At 35.3% G+C, this 22,086-nt stretch overlaps 1 protein-coding gene across 4 annotated transcripts in view; it reads left to right on the top strand.

Annotated features, from left to right (window-relative positions):
- PIGF (phosphatidylinositol glycan anchor biosynthesis class F) overlaps positions 1–22,086 on the top strand; it is a 30,083-nt gene that overhangs the window by 3,178 nt on the left and 4,819 nt on the right. For 2 of the 4 annotated variants that reach the window (XM_052648053.1, XM_052648054.1), the window contains exons 3-6: positions 684–775; positions 2,415–2,531; positions 3,917–3,997; positions 15,530–15,638. In XM_052648053.1, the coding sequence (XP_052504013.1) occupies positions 684–775; positions 2,415–2,531; positions 3,917–3,997; positions 15,530–15,638 (399 nt within the window). The remainder of the gene's footprint in view (positions 1–683; positions 776–2,414; positions 2,532–3,916; positions 3,998–15,529; positions 15,639–22,086) is intronic. The other 2 variants (XM_052648055.1, XM_052648056.1) reach the window with 2 other exon arrangements.

The following is a 22,086-nucleotide window of genomic DNA, read 5'->3' as shown; positions in this document are numbered from 1 at the left end:
ATCTATTTTCTGAAATATTTATTACAGTGTAACACGACAATTATTTGAAAAGTCCTCACTGAACATTATTCAGTACTATATGTGTGCTATTAGATAATTTAACACGTTTACTGCCTTTTGATATAAGAAGCTCAGTGTGTGTTTTACCGTTAGATCTTCTTGAAGTCAAGTAGGTCCCACACACTGATTTTCAAACATGCAGGTCTTTTTTATAGTAACATAAATATGATTTGGGGAATTATTTAATGTTGTAATTTTTTGTCCAGTTTTTCTAGGAATTTTGTTTTAAAATGAAAAAGATTTATTATAGTTATTTTCTGTAAATATTTCACGTGTAACATTATCACACAATAAGGACTGTTTTTTGTGTATCCTAGCACTCTTATTGGTAAATATTTCATAAATACTGCTTAACAGCATAATTCAGTACATAGCAGAGGAACAAAAATGTTTTCTGACTCTGCTTTTGGTTAGGTGTGTGGAATATGGAGGTCGATTCTTGTCTTTTAAGCTTTTTAAAAGTGTTGTGCAAAGCATATGTGATCTGACTTCAGCAGCAAATCCAAAGAAGAGTCCCCTGTACCACTCAATGTGGGACCAAGTTGTATTTGTAGATAAAATTCAAAGTATCTGCTGTCCTTCAGGCACTCTTGATTCTTTAAGTTGTTCATTTATTTTTTTAGGTAACCAGATTTTTGAAATGCTGTATCTACTTTCTTACGTCTTGTTTCTTCTTTCACATAATTTTTGTTCTGTATGGAGCACCGCTAATAGAGTAAGTCTGAAATGTGTACCTTAAGCCAATTATGTTTTAAAACAGTCATTGGTAAAACCAAATGCTGATTCTGTTGGTGATTAGAGAAATAAAATGGTGTGTTCAGTTAATGGATCACGGAAGGATACTGACATCATTGCCCTTCCTTGCCAGGGTTATTTATTTATTTTTTAAAGACAGTGAAATAACTTAATTTACTAAATGCTCCTATTACCTAGCCTTCTGTTACCCAGTTGCCTGAGGAGGGAGGTACATGAGAAATTGTCGTATACCAGTAAGTGTATGATACTGGTAATTATAATTCCTTAGAACTTCTAAGGAAACTGATTATAATGATACATATAAATTAGTTATAAACAGCATATCAGTTCCTAGTAAACATGATTCTAAACTGCTCAAAAACTTTGTCTTCTTAAAAGTCAGTAGATTGCTGTATTGGAGAAGGCAGTGGCACCCCGCTCCAGTACTCTTGCCTGGAAAATCCCATGAATGGAGGAGGCTGGTAGGCTGCAGTCCATGGGGTCGCGAAGAGTCAGACATGACTGAGCGACTTCACTTTCATGCATTGGAGAAGGCAATGGCAACCACTCCAGTGTTCTTGCCTGGAGAATCCCAGGGACAGGGGAGCCTCGTGGGCTGCCATCTGTGGGGTCACACAGAGTCGGACATGACTGAGCGACTTCACTTTCCCTCTTCACTTTCATGCATTGGAGAAGGAAATGGCAACCCACTCCAGTGCTCTTGCCTGGAGAATCCCAGGGACAGGGGAGCCTGGTGGGCTGCCATCTATGGGGTCGCACAGAATCGGACACAACTGAAGCAATTTAGCAGCAGCAGCAGCAGCAGCTTGCTGTATTTAATTACGTAATAAGCTAATGTTTATAGTTGAAAGGTAAAATTTGACTGAATACCTTTTCTAAACCAAAAAATTTTTAATTAGGGAAAGGCAGATTCATGAATATGTCTTACGCACACGGTAGTTGAAGAAAGTTCAGCTTAGCAGTGATAAATGATCATAGTGAAATGAGTGATGTAATACACATACACACACATACCTGTGTGTGTATATATTTGTGTGTGTGTATCTGGTTATATGTACACACAATAAATTAATAGGCAGTTATTTTCTAGAAGGGGGACAAGACCTTTGTAACAGGAAACGGTAGTTTTCTGTCTAGTCCATTTAGAGTAGAGTGGATGTCTGGAGCAGTGGTTCTCCAAGTGTGGTTCTAAAACCAACAACGTCAGCATTTTATCAAAATGCAAATTCTCAGGCCTTAGTCAGAAACTAGTTTACTAGTTCTTCGTATGGTTCCAGTATAAGCTAAATTGAACCACTGGTTGCATAGAAAGTTCCCGAGACTATTGAGGAAAAAGTTAATGATCTAGAAGTGGGTTTTCTTGAAATGGACAGTTTCAGTGTCACAGGGCATTTAACACTTCTGAACTCTATAGTTCGAGCCACATATCTGGTAGATTGTTTTTTATAGTTTGCATTTCATTAGTAACATTTTTTATAGTCATTTTGGTAAGACCATAAGTTTATATTATTAAATCTGTTTAAATAAAAATGACACAAAATGTGTCCACGCACGTTTAACACTTCTTAAAAAGTTAGTGAAGGTTTTCTTTTTTCTAGGTTGGTATTGGAGACATTTTCACTTGCGGTTATTTTGTCCACTTTCACGACCGTGCCTTGTTTATGTTTGTTAGGACCAAACTTCAAAGCCTGGCTAAGAATTTTCAGTAGGAATGGGTAAGTTTTAATTTTATATTCTAGAGATGTTTGAACTATTAAAAAAACTAACTAGTTAGTATTAAAAAACTAGCGAGGTCCTTTTCTATTCAGGGCAACTGTTTCTCAGCCCTGGATGGTTCCCAGAGATGCCTTCCGGGCCCACTGTCACTGGGGACTGGGACCCGGGGAGGGTTGTGTGCACTTGAGGGGCACCCGAGCAGGCAGAACCATAGGCCTCTCCCTCCACTTCAGCATGAGCAGCTCTGCTTTTTTTTCTTTTATTTAGTCTTTTGTGTGAAAAAGAAAACTGTTACCGAAAGAAAACTTTGGAAACACTCCTTGGGGACACTTTGTCACTGTGATAAAATTGCTTCCATACATCTTATTATGTAGAATTGGCGTTCATTAGCAAAAAATGTTTAGTGTTAACAACCATGGTTTCTTATTCACCCTCTTTTGTAGTGAGACATCAAAGTGCAGGTTTTACAGGATTTTATTCCCTTAGTAGCTGTATGTATTTTTAGCATCACTAAGGTAAAATTTTAGCTTCTTAAAAAGCATTGAAATTACTTATATCAGAAATGGTTGAGTCATAGCTAAGGAAACTAGAAGTTAGTTAGCACCCATGATTTTGTCCTATTTATCATCCAGCAGCAAAAACTTCTTGAGCCTTTAACTCTGTTTAGAGTTTGTACAGAGTTTGTGGAGTCTGAATCAGCTGATTCTCTCCCTGAGGGGCTTGGATATTCAAGCGCCAGGGATGAGATGAGCAAAACCATAAGACTAAATTTGTGTAAACAGTAAAGTTTTAGGAACTCGGTAGCAGGGGAGATCCCTAAAGAGTGAGCTGTACTGGGGATGATCTATGAAAGACCTGGATCAGGAGTAAGAGATTTGGTGAGACTAAGGGGAAAGGGGAGACACTGCGTGCTAGAGGAATGAGTGAAATCATAGAAACTGAAATGAACGTGGTATTTTTGTGTGATTTGGAAGAGAACAGCCCAAGTAGAGCAGATACTTTCCATGTAGCTAGACTCCATACATTACTGACTTTTTCCTTTTGAAATGCATACTATTTGTTTCCCTTCAGGACTACCTTCTGGTGTTCATAAAGTCTCTAGAAAACAAAACTGTATCACCATTGAATACCTTTTCCCACATCATTACCATATTATTCCAAATAGCATTGATTTCTTGTAGCATTTTAGTTTGAAATTTTTAAACAGTGAAAATCAGTTGAAATCTTCTTGGTTTGGATTGATGATTTATTCAGCTTTGATTTCGGTTTCTGATGATAGCACTGATGTTGCATGTAGGGTGATATTATTATCTGATTGTACAGTCAGTTCTACTATATGATGGCATATGCATAGCTAAAAATCCTTGCCTTATACAAAACTAAGCAGGAAGAAACACAGAGCTTGTGAAGAAAATGGGACTGAGGCGCAACACTCAGAAACTTCGTCAGTAACACATCATAAAAGGTATTCAGTATTCAGAAGAGCATGTGCACGCGTGTTCAGTTGTGCCCAACTCTTTGTGACGCTGTGGACTGTAGCCCACCAGGCTCCTCTGTCCATGGGGATTCTCCAGGCAAGAATGCTGGAGTGGGTTGCCATATCCTCCTCCAGGGGATCTTCCCAGTCCTGGGGTTGAACCCGTGTCTCAAGTAGATGTGGGAGGAGTTGCCTTTTGTAAGGAGGGTTGTTAAAAAATTAAGGCAGATGGTGGAATGTGTGGCTCAGATATATGAGGGGAACTGAGACAGCTGGGAGACGGGGTTTTTTTAAACAGTATGGAGATATAATTCAGATACCATATATGTCACCTATATAGTGTCCAATTCAGTGATTTTTAATGTATTCACAGATATGTGCAACAGATATGTCAGTTTTGAATATTTTCATCACCTAAAAAAGAAACTGCTTCCTTTGGCTATAATTCCCTTATTCTTCTCCCCCAGCTGTAAGCACCCTGGAGAAGGAAATGGCAACCCACTCCAGTATTCTTGCCTGGGAAATTCCGTGGACAGAGGAGCCTGGCGGGATACAGCATGGGTTGCAGAGACTTAGCAACTGAATAAGCCCTAAGCAACCACTAATCTATTTACTGTCTGTAGATTTGCCTGTTTTGGACATTTCATAACAATGGAATCATATAATATGTGATCTTTTGTGATTGGCTTTTTCATTTATCATGATGTTTTTGAGGTTTATCCACGTTGTAGCATGTTGTTAAGTCATGTCTGACTCCTCTGCAACCCCATGGACTCTAGCCTGCCAGGCTGCTCTGTCCAGGGGATTTCCCAGACAAGAATTCTGGAGCAGGTTGCCGTATCCTCCTCCAGGGGATCTTCCCTACCCATGTTCGAACCCTGTCTCCTGCTTGGCTGGCGATTCTTTACCACTGAACCTCCTGGGAAGCCAGCTGTAGCGTGTGTTAGTACTGTATTCCTTTCTGTGGTTGAATAATAAGGATGCATATGTACCACATTTTGTTTATCCATTCATCAGCTGATAGACATCTGAGTTTTCACTTTTTGCTATTCTGAAAAAATTGCTGAAGGAGTCTGTGTGCAGGTTTTTGTGTGGGTATATTTTTAAATATGAAACAGTTTTTTATTTTATGTTTTTAAACTTTACCGAGAAATAATTGATGATATAAAATTATACATATTTAAAGTGATTTGATATACATTGCAGAGTGATTCCAAGATCAAGATAAGTAACACATATGGATAAATGTTTTTATTTTACTTGAGTATATGCCGAGGAGTGGAGTTGTTGGGTCATATGGTAACTCCAGATTTAATCATTGGAACAACTGCCAGACTTTTTCAATGTGGCTGTTCCATTTTATATGTCCATAGTAGTGTGTGAGGGCTCCAATCCCCCTACATCCTCACCAACAGTTGTTAGTATTTGACTTTTTAATTATCCTTATGGGTGTGAAGTATTATCTCTTTGTGTTTTTTATTTGTATTTCCCTTTTGACTAGTGAAGTCAAGCATCTTTTCCTGTTCCTATTGGCTGTTAAATGTTTTCCTTGAAGAAATATCTTAGATCCTTTGCTCATTTTTCAATTGAGTTTTTTATGTTTTTATTATTAAGTTGTAAGAGTTCTTTATATATTCTGGATACAAGTCCTTTATCAGATATATGATTTGCAAATATTATTTACTCTCTTTCTGTCTGTTGTTTTTTCACTTCCATGATAGTGTTCTTTGAAACACAAAGGTTTTAATTTTGATGAAATCTAATTTATTTTTTTCTTTGGTTGCTTGTACTTTTAGAGTCATATCTAAGAATCCATGGCCAAATCCAAGGTGTTGACAATTTTCTCCTGTGTTTCCTTCTAAGAGCTTTCTAATTTTGATTCTTAAATTTGGGTCTTTGATCCATTTTGTGTTAGTTTTTATGTATGGTGTGAAGTAAGGGTCTCCCACTTTATTCTTTGCACATGGCTTCCCAGTCATCCTAGCATCATTTGTTGAAAAGCCATTTATCCCTCTGAGTGATCTTGGCACCTCTGTTGAAAATCAGTTGACCATAAGCGCATGATTCCATTTCTGGACTTTGAGCTCTTATTGCGTTAATGTATACCCTGATGCCAGTACAACACTGTCTTGGTTAGCTGCTGGATATTTGAGGGGTGTGCCTGTTTTTTGTCTTCATACGCTGCTCAGTTCAACTGGGTGCAGTTTTTGTGTTCACTCAGTGTTTCTCACAGACAGAATCACTCCTATTGTTCTTTAATATATCAATCAAATTGGAATAAATTCAAATTTTCAAAGCAAGCATTATAGCAGAACTGACCAAATATATATAAATTCCTAATATTTTAAAATTGGAAAAAGTCAAACTTTAAAACTGAAGGGAAACAGAGTAACCATTCTTAGTTTCTCATAGTAATTTATCATGAACTTATTATATAGACATTTTCTGAGCCTCTTTCTTTTGATAATTAATTTTTTTGAAGTATAGTTGTATTATATGTTATATGTTACAAGTGTACAGTATAGTGATTCACAATTTTTAAAGGTTGTACTCCATTTGCAGTTATTATAAAATATTGGTTGTATTCCCCGTGTTGTACAATATATCCTTGTAGCTTATTTTGTACATGATAGTTTATACCTCTTAATTCCCTGCCCCTGTATTGCCCCTCCCACCCTGAGAATTGAGTGAGATTGTGAAATAGTAAGTGCTCAAGAAATGTTTGTCACCTGGATTAACAATTGTCAGGAGACATTTTTACACTTCATACTCCCAGTCCTGACTGCTGTTTGTCTTAGGACTTTTCTTGGTTTAGGTAACAGACCAAGGAGTGCTGAGCATAGACAACCACAGGGAAGGAGGAAGGGTTTTTACAGTATGTTTAATGTGAAGTCGATTTGAACTTTGTCGTGGGGAGCTTAAGTCTTCATGTCTCTACCATACATTAGTGATATTTCAGTTTCCTCCCATCACTTCCCTATCACTTTTATCACACTTCAAGGATTTAGTATAAATATGTCACATGTCCAATTTTGAATGAGGTAGGAAATAATCTGATACAGTAACTTGTTTAATGTTAGAGTTAGCCTTAAATGTTCACTTTTATGCAAAATTTTTAAAAATTCAAAGATCTGGTGATTCTGCAATGGTAGTGTGAAATACCTAAGAAAAACAATGACTTGTGTGTTATTTTGAAATTATTTGAATATATTAACATTTTTATATTGAGTCACAACTTTAATTTAAAATAATGTTATTATAATTTAAAGAGGTTATATAGAACATATGAATAATATGTTTCTTCCTATCCAGTAATCCTTTTCAACAGAAATTAAAGTTCTGATTTGAAGTACTTAGGCTATAGTTCTAATTCACTGAAATTATTTAAAATACCTTAAAGGATTGATTGAAGATTTTAGAACTTTAAGTTTTTATCATTCATCCTGTGTTTTGTATACAAAACATTAGTAGAATAGTAGAGTATTTTTCCTTTTTTTTTGCTTATTTAAAGTTGGCCCTTGTATTATTTTTGAAATATAACTAATTCAGGTGTTCAGTATGAATAGCTCAGTTTTGAATTGGGCTGACATCTTGTTCAGTATTGAGTCAATATTTTGTACTATTTTAAGTGAAATGTCATTATATCCTAATTTTTAGTGTATTTTTTTGCATGTTTAACACTAAGTAGATGATAATCAAATAAAGACTGAAGACACTAAAGCTCTGAATTTGAGAACTATGTAAGAGATGCATCCCAAGGGTAAAGGGCAAGTTCTGACACTGTTCAGATTGAATATGTAATTAACTGACACTGTTTTAACAAGACTTTTTCTTAAAGTCATGTAAAGTTATTGTAAGTTTTTTTTTTTATTTTTTTTAAAGAATGCTATTTTAAAGAGGCTTGAAGATAGAAAAGTCATTTGGTTTCCTAAAAAATTCTAGCAACTTCTTTTTGGTATACTTTATTACTGAATATACTCAATTTGTACTAGTTTACTTCAGTTTGTTGCTTTGGTGTTGTAATTATTGTGGGGCCTTTTTTTTTTTCCATTAGTTGACTTCCTTATAAAGGAAAATAATAATTTGACTATCTTCATCCTATATTTCTCATTCAAGTTTGCTTTTTCTTTTATCAGTTTATTTTATGCTTTTATTTGAATGTTTCAGAATCTGATCACTTTTCATGAAATGAAAAAATTTAATTTCTGAATACGTTCCTGAATCCATGATTATGTTGCCAAGGTAAAGACAGCCTATAAGCCCTATTATTGTAGTGAAAACAATAGGCCTCTTTTTGCCATCTTTGTGTTGAAATGGACTTTATATCGAAAAAATCACTGTGGACATTAAAAGTGAAAGAATGGTGAATCACCAGTTTTTATATATATTAAAATTAGGTAATTTAGTCTTAATGTGGGTACAAAAACTTAGTAGCAAAGAGGCATTGGTTTTAATCTTTATTCAGTGGTGGAAGGGGAAAGTTTATAAGACTTCTGTAAATATCTTTAGCCACTAGGAGGAGTTGTTTAGTGCCTCTTTTTTTTTAGATAGAGATTAACAGTTAAAATGATCAACTCCATCTAAACAAGCACTGTTTTGATGACAGCCTGTCTGAGCCATAGTATTTATTGTTAACTATCTGAGATAACTGATACAGTATCTGGAACATAGATAGTAGGCATTTGAAATGGTTTATTTATTTCAATTAAGATTTGATTAAATGAATTTCAGTGGAGTCAAATAGTGTGGACATTTACTTAGAACTCACTGTCATGAAGACTGATCTGTAATATTTAGTCACTTTTAAGTTTGTTTGCAGAATAGTGCACTATGTATTCTATTCTCAATCATATATATATATATGTATATAAAACTTAACTATGAAGAAATTAGCCATTAAGCATTGAATTCCAATGGCTTTATGGAAATTTATAAAATGAAAATAAATCAATGTCAGTGCTGCTATAAATCAGTGACTAGAAATAAATTTATGCTTTTTGTTTTTTGCAAAAGAATATTACAAAAATTCAAATAATAGAAAAATATCAGAAGTTAAAGATCTTAGAATGCTACATAAAGAATAGCTGTTACTAACAGATTTTATGTTCCAGATTTTATCTATGCAAAAATATGTGTAATTTAAAAACAAAACTGGTTATACTAGTCACTGCTTTATAATATGCTTTGCTTTTCACTTATTGGGCTGGTAGGGAAATGGCAGCAACTTCTCTTCTCTCCTTAAATCTTCCTAAACTAATCATTGGGAAAGAATGGAATCACCATGATTTAATTAGCCTAATCATCAGAGATGAGATGAATGTTGGTAACTAATCATCATTATAAGTATTCCGTGTACATGATTTAACTAATTTCATATTGAGGATTATTATCAAATTTTCATGATATAAATAATGTTGTTATGAACATCTTTGTACCATATAATTTTGTATACTTGAACACTGATTTCTGTATACCAGATTTCTGGAGTAGAATTCCTAGGTCAAAAGAAGTTGATAGACATCACCAAATTAAAATTCTAACTTGAAATCTATACACACACACACATGTATATACTTTATTATTATATACATATATATATATAACTTCCCAGGTGGCTCAATAGTAAAGAATTGCCTGCCAATGCAGGAGACCCAGGTTCAATACCTGGGTTGGGAAGACCCCCTGGAGTAGGAAGTGGCAACCCACTCCAGTATTCTTGCCTGGAAAATTCCATGGACAGTGGAGGCTGGCAGGCTACAGTCCATGGGGTCACAAAGAGTTGTAGCACGTCATCTGAGCACATCTGACCTCACATCACACAACTGAGCACACACATCATCATCAAAACACACACACACACAAACATACATTCACCTCAACAGAGTGCCAGTTTTCCTGAATCCCCATCAGTGCTGTTTATATTCTTTATCAGTCTCCCAGGGCTGCTGCCTACTGGGTTTTACCTAGGAAGCAGACTGTTCTACTATAGTTTCATCTGATTCCTAATGGGATGCATAAGCCCTGGTCAAAAAATTTTTTTAATTTGTAGAACCGCCATTCATTAAATTTCAGCTGAATGTTTCTGATTGTATTGCAAAGACACTATTTCCCTTGCCTTGGCTCTCTGCCTCCATTCTTTCCTTCTGCCTCATGTCACCCAAAATTTGATAGAAAAGAACATCCAGTCCTCAAAATGCAACTTCAAGACATGAAAAATTGATGTTGGTTAAGATGGGAAGGCAGCTTCAAATAATGCATTCATTTTATCCAAGCAAATGGGTAGTTTGGGCAGCCTGACCATATGAAGTATAGGCAAGTTGAAAAGAAATGGTCTGACAATGGCTAAAAACAAACTATAGAAGAAGAAAAAGGCATGTAGAAGATAAGGAATTCAGCCTGGAAGAAAATACTACCCAAGGAACAAAAACAAAAAAGCTCCCCACAGTTTACCACAGAAAAAAAAGTTATTAAGGATATTAATGCAATAAAATAAGAGCTCAAATATGAGATAATTAAAGAAAATGAGGTAGAGAAGGAAATTGAAAAATTAATGAAATAAATTGAGAATCCAGATCATACTATTAGATCATAAATTAGAAACATAGATAAATTAGAAAATCAAGTTGTAGCAGCAAGAAGGGTTTGAGCTAATCAAAATGAAGCAATTAGAGAAGAAATGATAAATATAGAGAACATACAAAGGAGATCAACTTAAGACAAGTTAGTAGCCCTAAAATACAAAGCAAAAAATAATTCAAAGATATGATAGAAGATAGTTTCCCCAGATGAAGGAATTACTGAGTGCATATATAAGGGAGTTACTATATCAAGAAAATAATTGAATGAATTGGAGGTCAGAACAGAATATAAATACTGTATAAATATGATAGTAATGGAAGTTATACAGTGGGTGAAGGGAAGATGGAGAAAGATGCACCTCCAACCACTCTGGCTACCCCCAGATCCTGAGCCTAGTTGCTACAACCTCTTCAGGAAGGCTTAAACAAAATTCTGCATACTAAGCAATGAGTCTTATGCCTAGTCCTTTTTATCTTCTGGGCCCAGAACACTAACAGCCAGGCTTATACCATCTAGACAGAATACTGAAATGATTTCTCTCTGAGAAAACTGGTACCAAAACACCTATAGATGCTGACATTGGAGATTTCTCTTAACAGGCAGGGCTCCTAGCCAGTTCCTGGGACAGTGAGGCCCATCAGTTGAATCTTGCTACTTGTGTACAGTGAGCATCCAGCCGGCTGATTAGAGTTTCACTTTTTTGTTGTCTTTTGAAAAAGCACATTATTGAGATATAACTTCAAGCCATAAAACTCACCCATTTAAAGCGTACAGTTCAAGGGGATTTCCCTGGTGGTCTGGTGGTTAAGACTCCGCGCTTCCACTGCAGAGGACAGAAGTTCAGTCCCTGGTTGGGTAACTAAGATCCCACATAACAGCCAAAAAATAAAGCAATAAAATGTATAACTTGATAGTTTTTTTGTATAGGTGCTGTTTTGTAACCATCAGCACAGTCTAAGAACGTTTCATCACCCCAAAAGAAATACCTGTTAACAGTTGTTCTTCATTCCCACCCTTCTCTCCCACCCACCCCCTTATTCTCCATCCCAGGCAAACACTAAAGTACTTTCTGTCCCTATAAATTTGCGTTTTCTGGACATTTCATATATAGTGTTTTACATTTAAGTAGAATGGTAACTGAAGAAACACTAGGCATTTGAAGAAGACTTCTAAGCTGAAAATCAGAAATGCAAACAACAAAAAAGAAACTCAGTGGAAATAAAAGCAGTGTAAGAACCAGAAGATAACTTTAAAAAATACATATTTTTATATCCATAAACATGAACAGGAGGTAATCAAAAGGAATATTCAGAGAAGGCTTCTTGGGAATTAAAAAATTCAACAGAAGTAGGGACAAAGTTGAAAAGATCCTTTAGTCAAACAAAAGGGCAAAGATATGGGAAATGAGTTAAAAAGTAAGAAGATTAGAGAATTAATTCATAATGATAGTATCCCCAGCAAAAGAGTAAGAAAAACAAAATTCTTAAGGGACCTGGGCATCAAAAGGCAAGTCTTCAAATGAAAATTTCAAGAACTAAAAACCTGAGAGTCTAAATTAAGAAAGCCCATGTGTATTCCTGGCATAATGAATGAAAAGACCCACTCCAAGACATATTAATGTGAAATTTTAGACAACAAGAAATAAAGAGATGATTCTAGAGGCTCCCAGAGAGGATGGTGGGAAGGTGGGGCATAGAGAACATGTTACTTACAGAGAACTGGGAGCCAGATGGCCCTGAACTTCTCAAGCAGGAATCAGAAAACACTGGAGCAATGCCTTCAACATTCTGAGACAAAATGATTGCCAACAGTTATAGTAAAGTCACTGTCAGACTTTAAACATCTCTAAAATCTGTTTTCCCCCTACATTTTCTCAGGAATATGTTAAAGGATGTACTTTAAAAAAAGGGGGAAATGGAAGAAGTCTTGAAATTCAGGAAAATGGAGACCCAGGAGCACAGAGAGAGGCGAAGGGAATTCACGAGATGGTGTAGGGCACTCACAGGAACACAGTTGTGCCTCAGGCTTTTTAATTTTAAAAAGGTAGGCTACAGATTTCTTCTAATTTGTAAATTAGGTCTTGGTTCCATTTTTTTTCTGCGTTTGTTGTACGTAAGATTGTAAACACTCTTCATACATCAAACAAACAAAATAGAGGACAACCTCTTGGATATTTGCCCTCATTTTAACAAAAAGAAGATGACCACAAGTGTGCTTATAACAATGAAAAAAAAAGTGTGACGACATGGATCTTGCCCCTTGGCCCAAGGAACTTGGAGTTTAGGTTAGACATGTACATAGATCTTATTAGACTTACCTCATATTGCTGACTGGATTTAAAGCCTTCAGAGACTTCTTTTGACTTAAAAATTTTGACTTTTAAGGCTTTTATAGAATCCTAACCCTAAATCTACCACAGTGAGATACCACTCCACCACTACTAAGATGGCTATGTAGCAAATGTTAGCAAGGATCTGGAAATCGGAACCCACATACACTGCTGATGGGATCCTGGAAGGCTGCAGTCCATGGGGTCGCTAAGAGTTGGACACGACTGAGCGACTTCACTTTCACTTTTCACTCTCATGCATTGGAGAAGGAAATGGCAACCCACTCCAGTGTTCTTGCCTGGAGAATCCCAGAGACGGGGGAGCCTGGCGGGCTGCTGTCTGTGGGGTCGCACAGAGTGGGACACGACTGAAGTGACTTAGCAGCAGCAGCAGCAGCAGCAGCTGGTTTGGACAATAGTTTGGCAGTTCCTCAAAAGGTTAAGCACAGAGTTATCAGCAAGTCTATTCCTTAGTATATCTCCAAGAAAAACGTATGTCCACACAAAACTTACACATGAATGTTTATAGTAGCATTTAGATGTAATAGCCAGAAAGTCAAAACAACCTAGGTGTCCCATCAACTAATGTGTATAAAAAATAAAATGTGATATATCTGTATAACAAAATATTATTTGGCAATAAAAGAGAATGACATTTTTACATGCTACAAAATTGATGAAGCTTGGAAACTGCTAAGTGAAATAATCCAGTCACAGAAGACCACACATTGATTTCATTTGCATGACATGTTCAGAATAGGCAAATCCATAGAGACAAAAAATGGATTAGTGATCTAGAGGGAAGGGGAAATTTGGAGTGACTGCTAATGTAAAGGGTTTTGTTTTGTGGGTGATGATTGTGCAGTTCTGTTAATATGCTAAAAACACTGAATTGTGTACTTCAAGTGAATCGTATGGCTGGAAAAGGTTTTTCTGTAGCATTTTTTTTTAACTGTACTCAATAAAGCCATTATTTTAAAAAAAAAATCCTACTCTAACCTACTTTTCCAGTGTTGTTACCCATTCTTCCACTTGGGCTCAACCAATTTTACTTACATTCTTTTAACCTATAGTATATCTCTTTCTCCATTTCTTCAAGACCAAATACTGTTCCTTCTTCCAAATTCAGCTGAACTTCCTCTTTCATAAAAAAAGAAAAAAAGTAAACCTCTTCTTAGCAGAAAGTAAACTCTGCTCTCAAGTTTTCTATCTCTCGGCAAATCACTTTACACATTGCAATACCAAGAAGTGTGTGTTTTGGTGAAAGGTAGTCAACATTTCTCAGCAACATAAAGTAAAAAATTACCTTAGACAAACCTTTAAATTGCCTGAATTGTACAATTCTCTCTTTACATTCACCTCATCAGTTTTTTCACCTCGTAGGACTGGAATAAATCTCTGTTCTGTTGAATGTTAGTTGAAGATATTGACTTTTATTTTTAAGTGTTACACAAAATAGAGAAGAACAATTAAGCCCAAAAAATAACACTGATTTGGATGTATGGGGCTTGCCTCCAATCTTCTTCCAGCCCCAGTTGTCAACAGAAACAGGCTGAAGCTCTTAACTTGTGTAGGTGAGGGAAAGGTAGTAATGAGATGGATAGGTGAGTTGGTTTATGGACTGACTTGTCATTCTGGATGGTTTTAATTCAGTGTACATTTTGTGTATAGTAATTAGCCTATTTCTAAAGCAGTCATCTAACAAAGCAAATGTTTCCCCCCTTTACCACACTAACGGAAGAAACTGCTTTTCATAAACTTCAGAATAGCTAAACATTGCATTTGAAACAATTGAATATTTGGACTCCAGTTACTGCATTTTGGGGGAGTGGTTTACTCCACTGTAATGAGATTCTTATTCCACCCAGTTAAGTGATCACATTAGGGGCAGACTGAAGCCAAGACTTACTAAGAGACAGGCAGAATTATGTCTTTCCACCTTTACACTGTAAGATGTGCACTTAATAATAAGAATGGTAGGCCAAAGCATTGGATCTTTTGTAATATTTTATTCTCGTTCTCTACTCCTTCCCCACCAAATAGAGTTGATTTTCTTAAATGAAATGTGCCTAAGGGACTAGTTGAATAAATGATGCTTCCTTGGGACAATGGGATACTAGTAAAACTGTTAATGGGAAGATGCACAGCAAAACCATGTTTATGACGTGGTACATTTGAGTTTTGTTTTGAAGGGTTTATACATACATGTGTGCATATAAGCAGATGTGCATATATCATTCTAAACAAAATTGTGTGGTTTTGTGTGTATAAAATATTTCTGGAAGGATATGTACTAAGTTGATAATAGTCGTTTATGGGAAAAGGAACCAAAGTTGATAATAAGGGTGAGAGGAGGACTTAGCATTCATTGCAAATACTCTTTTGTATTGTTTGACTTTCAGTATATGTTACTTTTCCAGCTGAAAACCACTTATGTCTTCTTGCCAATTAATTGTTAATGGTTCATGGCAAATATTTATGTGTCAGTTTGAGATGCTTATTTGAAATGGACAGAACACGTACATATGCATGGTGTTAATGTGTGCTATTCGTTTGATTTCCCAGCAGTTGAGATCTATCCCACCAGTGATTTATATATTTGTGTTTTACAGAGTTACGTCCGTTTGGGAGAATAGTCTTCAGATCACTACAATTTCTAGTTTTGTAGGAATATGGCTTGGAGCCTTTCCTATTCCACTGGATTGGGGAAGACCATGGCAGGTTGGTTTCAACTCCTTAAAGCAGCAAAGTAAATGTTTGTACAGTGAGGGTAAAACCGATGACGCCAACAAGTGTATATATAAATTGTTTCATTGTTCAGTTAAGTAGGTATGTTGGTTCCCTCTGTCACTGTAATCTGGGTGACTTATTGGGGCCTCAGTGCTACAGGTATCCAGATTAGCCTGTTTCTGTCTTCCAGCACTGTTTTAACATATAGCAAAGTTGATTTTGAAATAAGTGTTTGTGAAATTAGAAGAAACTTATAAACATCAGATTTTTCATTTTCTATCACAATAGGGTATAGCTATTAAGCTAGGTGAAGCACCGTAAGTATTCTTTTTATCCGCATTTTACATTTGAGAAAACTGATAACCTAGAGGACATGTGATATTTCCAAGGTCACTGAGCTAGTGCTGAATACCTCTTTGTTGTAATTTTTAATGGCTTTGTAGTAAATCATTATATAGTTATTCTAAAATTTAACAAATTCACTATTGATCATTTAAGTTATTGCTAATAATTTACTATTTTACTGTTATAAACAATGTTAAGATAAAGATCTTTTAATCTGTATCTTAATGGATGTTTCCAATTATCAAGATAATTTCTCCTAAATCAAGTTTAGTATTAAAAAATAAATATACTTTTCCAAAATGAGAATTTTTTTTCTTGATTACAAAGACAGTATACATTTATTTAGAAAACTTCAGCAGTACTAATAATTATAAAAAATAAGTAAAAATTATCAAATATCCAGCCACCCAGAGGCAGCTCCCATTTGTGTTTTGGTGACAATCTCTGCAGCTCTTTGTATAACTATTCATAGTACACACATTATTTTTAATCTGTTTCTTTCCCCTTCAACAGTATATTGTGGAACTCATTCCATGTCAGCGACAAGTTGCATGGGTGTAATACTGTATTATTTGTGTAAAATCATATATTAATTTCTTATGAATGGATATTTAAATTATTTCATTTTCACTATTATTATCATAATTATCATAAAACATACATCCTTGCAGTTTTGTCCAGTTTTCTCCTTAAGTTTTTCTTAATTTGTCCGGTTTTCTCTTTAAAATAAATTCCTAGGTAGTGAATCTCTGATATGTGTCTCACTTTCCAAAGGCCATTGAGGGGGCTAGATTGTATGTCTTGCACTTAACTGCCTACTTTTTAAGTCCATTCTTTGTGGTTTCTATTAGATGTTGTGTCTCCCCAACAAGTGAGTTGTTGTTTTACATTCAGTAAGTCTGGTAGGTTTGCCCTTCCCTGTAATAGTTCTTCACCTACTTATATGTTATAGAAGTCCCTGGAGGTTTGGCATGTGTGTGTCACTGATACCACTCCCAAGGTTATAGTATTAATAAAGGTTTCTTTTATATTCTCTTGGCCGTCTCAGTGATTGCTGGGAAATAGAGATTCACTTGTACTCAAGTTACCATCTTATGAAACTTAATTTCATTCAGTAGTGTCACAATTTCTAAATTGGGGGACAATCAAAATCACTGAAAAGTGTACATGGGAAATTGTGTCTTAGTCCCCTATTTCAGATATATGAAATTAAATCTAATACACAGTATCAATATATAACACACCATGGGCCATCAGCTCATGAGTTAGTAAGGTAACGTGTAATTAGCTTGTTAGTTTGCATATAGATGGAATATTTTGGAGTGTAAAAGTTTGATATCTTGTTGCTGTTGTTCAGTCGCTAAGTCGTGTCCAAGTCTTTGCCATCCCATAGACTACAGCACACCAGGCTTCCTTGTCCTTCACTATCTCCTGGAGTTTGCTAAACTCATGTCCATCGAATCGGTGATGCCATCCAACCATCTCATCTTCTGTTGCCCCCTCTCCTCCTGCCCTCAATCTTTCTCAGCATCAGAGTCTTTTCCAATGAGTTGACGCTTTGCATCTTACACCTGTATAAATCGTCTTAAGACTATGCAGGGACGGTGGTCCAGTGGTTAAGACTTTGCCATCTGGTGCAGGGGGCATGGGTTTGATCCCTAATTAGGAAACTAAGATCCCACATACTATGTGGTGCAGCCAAAGGTGGGGGGAACGACAGGCAAAAAAGACTATGCAGAGTAGATGTTGAATTATGGGGAGCAGATGCATCTTTCTAAAATCTGGGTTTAGGTTTGTGTAGAAAATATATATTTCAATTATTTACAATCCAATTATCCATTTTTGATTGTTTAGGCTTCTAGCTAGTGACTCCCATTTTTCTACCTCAATTCTTATTTACAGTAAGAGGTGAACTGGATCCAAATTAATGGTATCAGACTTTTAAAATTAATATAAATTTTCTATTTGAATTATTGACTTTAAAAAAAAATTCTAGCTAGCTAATTTAGCATGTAACAAATGTTGGTCTTCATTAGGAATGTTTCATTTGACTGGAATATTACTGGTTATTTAATAATCTTTACTATTGGGTTATTTTAAGAGTATTCCAAGTTAATGAGCCACTTATTTACTATCATCTTTCAAAATTATGATAGATATGTATTCACTATCATCTTTTAAAATTATGATAGATGTTAGAAGTGATGTATAATTAATCTTTTATTCGCATAGTAATTACCTGCCCCTCCCCAGTTTAGTGATTATTTACTAACTTAGCAATTATAAACTAGAGAGATGATGTCTTTTTTTTTTCACTTTTTATTTGCATCAGAGTTTTCTGTTCTGTTTGTTTTTTCCTTTGTAAACCTAACTACACAATAAGCACTCAGTGTGGCTCATGATCCTGACAGAATCTGCCAGAGAAACAATAAACCAGATAAAAGATTATGGCATTACTTCAGAATGGAGATTTTTCTAAAGTAGAATTTCGGAAGAAGAAAACTTCTGTCTATACTTTATCATTTAAACTTGAATATTATAGTATTAGGAAGAGATTTTAGTTCTGTATTCCTTGTAGCCCAGTAAAGATTTGATATGTTTGTGGTAAAGCAAGCTTTTCTGGGTTGTGATCTGATTTTACTTATGTTTAATAAAAATAAGTAAACTTGGAGAAGCAAGAGTATCTGGTTAGGCAATTACACTTTCTTTAAAAACACATGCACACAAACCACCTCACAAAAACTTTCACATATTTTAGTTCCATTTTTCTACTTGGTACTCAACCTGACTGTGTATTAAGTGCCCAGAGGCCAAGCATAAGATTATATAATGATGTGAGTTCTGTATTGAACAAGTTCAAGAATACTTACAGTTTTTAAGTTGTTTCAAAATTTAGTGACTGGAAAGGCCCATTGGAAATATATAACCTTAATGAAAAGGTTTTTTCACTTACTAATAGGAATTTTAAATAATTTTAAGTAATGACAAATGACAAAAGATACCAGGCATCTTTATAATTGGAGGAAGCCTTCCATTTTTAGGAGGCAGCAAGAGAATTTGGTGAAAGAGAATATGGTTGATGGCTGTCCACTATGTTGTTGGTCATCTTTATTGTTTTCTTTGAAAGTAATTCAAAGTCATCTAGCTTCTCTTCCCTGCCTTAATTATTACATTATAAACATTGAATTGTCCATAACCCAGACTGCCTTCTTCACCCCTAGAGAAAATTTATAGCTGCAGTACCTGACAAAATTTTTGACTATGGAAAATCTATTTACATTATAATTTGATGCTTCCATCTGCCATAAAAATAGCTTATCAGTAAGTATTTGTTGAGTTCTTACTCAGCGTGTACAAAGTACATATTCTGTATAAGTTATAACAGAAGTATTACCAGGACTGGAATTTAATTGTTTGGTAATGATAATTTAGATCCAGATTGTGAGTTAGATTCTGATTCAGATTTAATATGCTTTAAATGTTTCCAGAATATATGGTTATCAGCTTTTCTTCTGAAAAATGTCTTAATTCTTTACTTATCAAAAATCAGCACTTCACGTTATTAAAAAAATTAGTACAAAGTTAAGAATTGTTGTTAGTCATTCTAAACAAAGGAAATTTACATGAAGTTTTTAAACCCACATTTTATTAATAGGTAGACAGATAACAGGATTTTTAAGAGCTGAGACATCAAATTACTGGGTTCAAACTCTGGCTCTGACACTTGCTAGTGAGGATTAAATAATATAATTCTAAATTACTTAGTTCAGAACCCAACAGTTAACTGCTTAACTGATGTTATAGGCATTTAGGTTTATGACTGTCTTTTCTAAGCATTCCCCCAAAACTGCCAATTCATTATTTGAATTCTCCAGAGGATGTGCATTACCTCAGCTTGTTTTATTCATTCTGCACAATGGTCCTTAAATTGGTGGAGTGGATTTTTGACTCATCTTTTTGTTTCTCTGGTATTTGGGCATTTAGGGTATTTGGATTTCACTTAATTTTCAATCCTATCTGACATTTCAGATGGCAATAGAAGGAAGACACAGTATCACTTTGTTTATGTACCAGGCATGAGGCTTGGCACTGTCGCACAAGTAACTTAATCCTGGTAACCATAGTGCAAGGTGGGTTTCATCCTGATTTCTACACATAAGAGAGCCACTGTGTGAGGAGAGGAGTATGCATCTTGGTCAGCGTTTCTTGACTGATTAGAGGAAGACTCGGAATCCAGTGCTCCAGGACACCATGATTCTCTTTATCCCTGTTCTTCTCTAACAATGGCCATGGCTTAGATTTTTTTGAAAAAGGTCGAGTAGTTATTATATTGTATTTCTTTCCCCACATGAGAATCTCATTTAAATGCCACAACCACTCAGTTGGTAGTGTATGTTATACCAAAAAATTTAATATATTTGTAGGAGAGTATTTGAAGCTAATACATGAGGATTTTGTACCTAGAATACCAACAAATACCTTTAAACTCTGGACTTCCAGTGCTACTATCTCCAAAATGGAATTGAACACATAATCAAATCTCTTCTGAGAGAATTTGTTTCTTATAAAGTTAAAAAGCAAAATGGATGGAGATTGTCTTTAAGACAATTTAAAGTTGTTAAATATTTGTACTTATTCCCATCAGATACTAGATAAATGAGGCATTGTTGTATTTAGAAATTTTTTGTTTTCTCTGGTTTTATCAGGTTTAAAAATTAATATCTGTGAGACATATATTCATTATTAAAAGTCACAGGTGCCACAGATAATACTTTAATAAATTGATGCTGGAGATCATTAGGAAAATTAAATGAAGCACAGCAAATAATGGTAGAGAAAGGGATGAAGCCAAGATTATGGGTTTAATTATTGAAAGAGTGCATATTTTTAGGTTAATTGGTGTTTCTGTTACGAAAGGTCCTACACAGTGTTTTAGACAAACCAAAGTAAAATATTAATTTCTATGAATGTGAGTTACATAATTCAAGCATGGGAAAAATACTAATACTTAACTGATAGAAAGTGGTTTGGGATTTAAAAGGTGGGTTCATGTAGGGCAGTGATACTGAAAATGATACGCTAGTAGGACTTTCATGTGATAGAGGAGAGTGCTGGCTGAGGGAAAACTCATGTGCATGGTCCTGGCAGGCACCTTATATCGTCACTTTGACAAGAAGTTCCAGCCTGGAGACTGTGGACCTCTCCACAAATAGCTCTTCCTAAATCTGTGTTCTTAGTCACAGGAGAGTGGCAGAGAATTCGTGGCTCAGGGCAGAGTTCCAACCAGCTCTGAGTTGCAACCAACCAGAGAAGCGCATCCAGATGAGTAGGTTCATCTGCTCATTTATTCTTACACCAGACAGCAAGCAGCATCTGCTTTAAGCACGTCTGGAAGACACATCAGTAAATCCGAATTCAGAGGAAAATGTAAATGGTCATTTAAAACCAGTCTGAAGTTTGAAAGTAAGTAGGTTTTGAAAGATGAATTCTATCAGTCATGCAAATGTAAATCTATGGTAAGGGTGATAAACAAAACATATTAAAAAGTAGTTTGTGTGAAATTTAGAATTGCCTGGGTTTTATCTTCGTTTTTTTATCTGAGTCAGTAATCCTAATGGTGGTGGGTTGTTCTAAGTGTTTCTAGGTTTTCTGATCTGCAGATAAGTCAGTTTTCCCTTGAGATCTCTCACATCACATACCGCTCCAAAAATTATATTGCAACACATTTTTTAAAGTTTGTGTTATTAAAATTTATCCCCCCAAAATCTTAGTTTGCCCCTTAATTCTTGGTTTATAGTAGAGGCTCTCAATACATAGTTTTGAATGAATAGAGCCATTCAAATGGAGACTCTTAAAAATGATAGAAATTTCTGTCTACTATAAATAGGTAGGTGTAGTTTTTTAGAAATACTTTAAAAAATAGCTTTAGAGATGGTGTATTTGAGGAATGATAGTGTTGTAGATTATAATTACAACTTATTTCATATGTGTCTATTTAAAAATATGAACTGAAAGATTATCCATTGTAACTCATTGATTGGTCACTTGTCCTATGTGCCAGACCTATGTTTTAGGTATGATTGTGACCACATAG

The sequence above is a fragment of the Budorcas taxicolor genome, chromosome 11 (assembly GCF_023091745.1).
Source record: "Budorcas taxicolor isolate Tak-1 chromosome 11, Takin1.1, whole genome shotgun sequence".
Taxonomy (NCBI): domain Eukaryota; kingdom Metazoa; phylum Chordata; class Mammalia; order Artiodactyla; family Bovidae; genus Budorcas; species Budorcas taxicolor.
The sequence above is the reverse complement of the archived record's forward strand: the minus strand, read 5'-3'. Positions and strand labels throughout refer to the sequence as shown.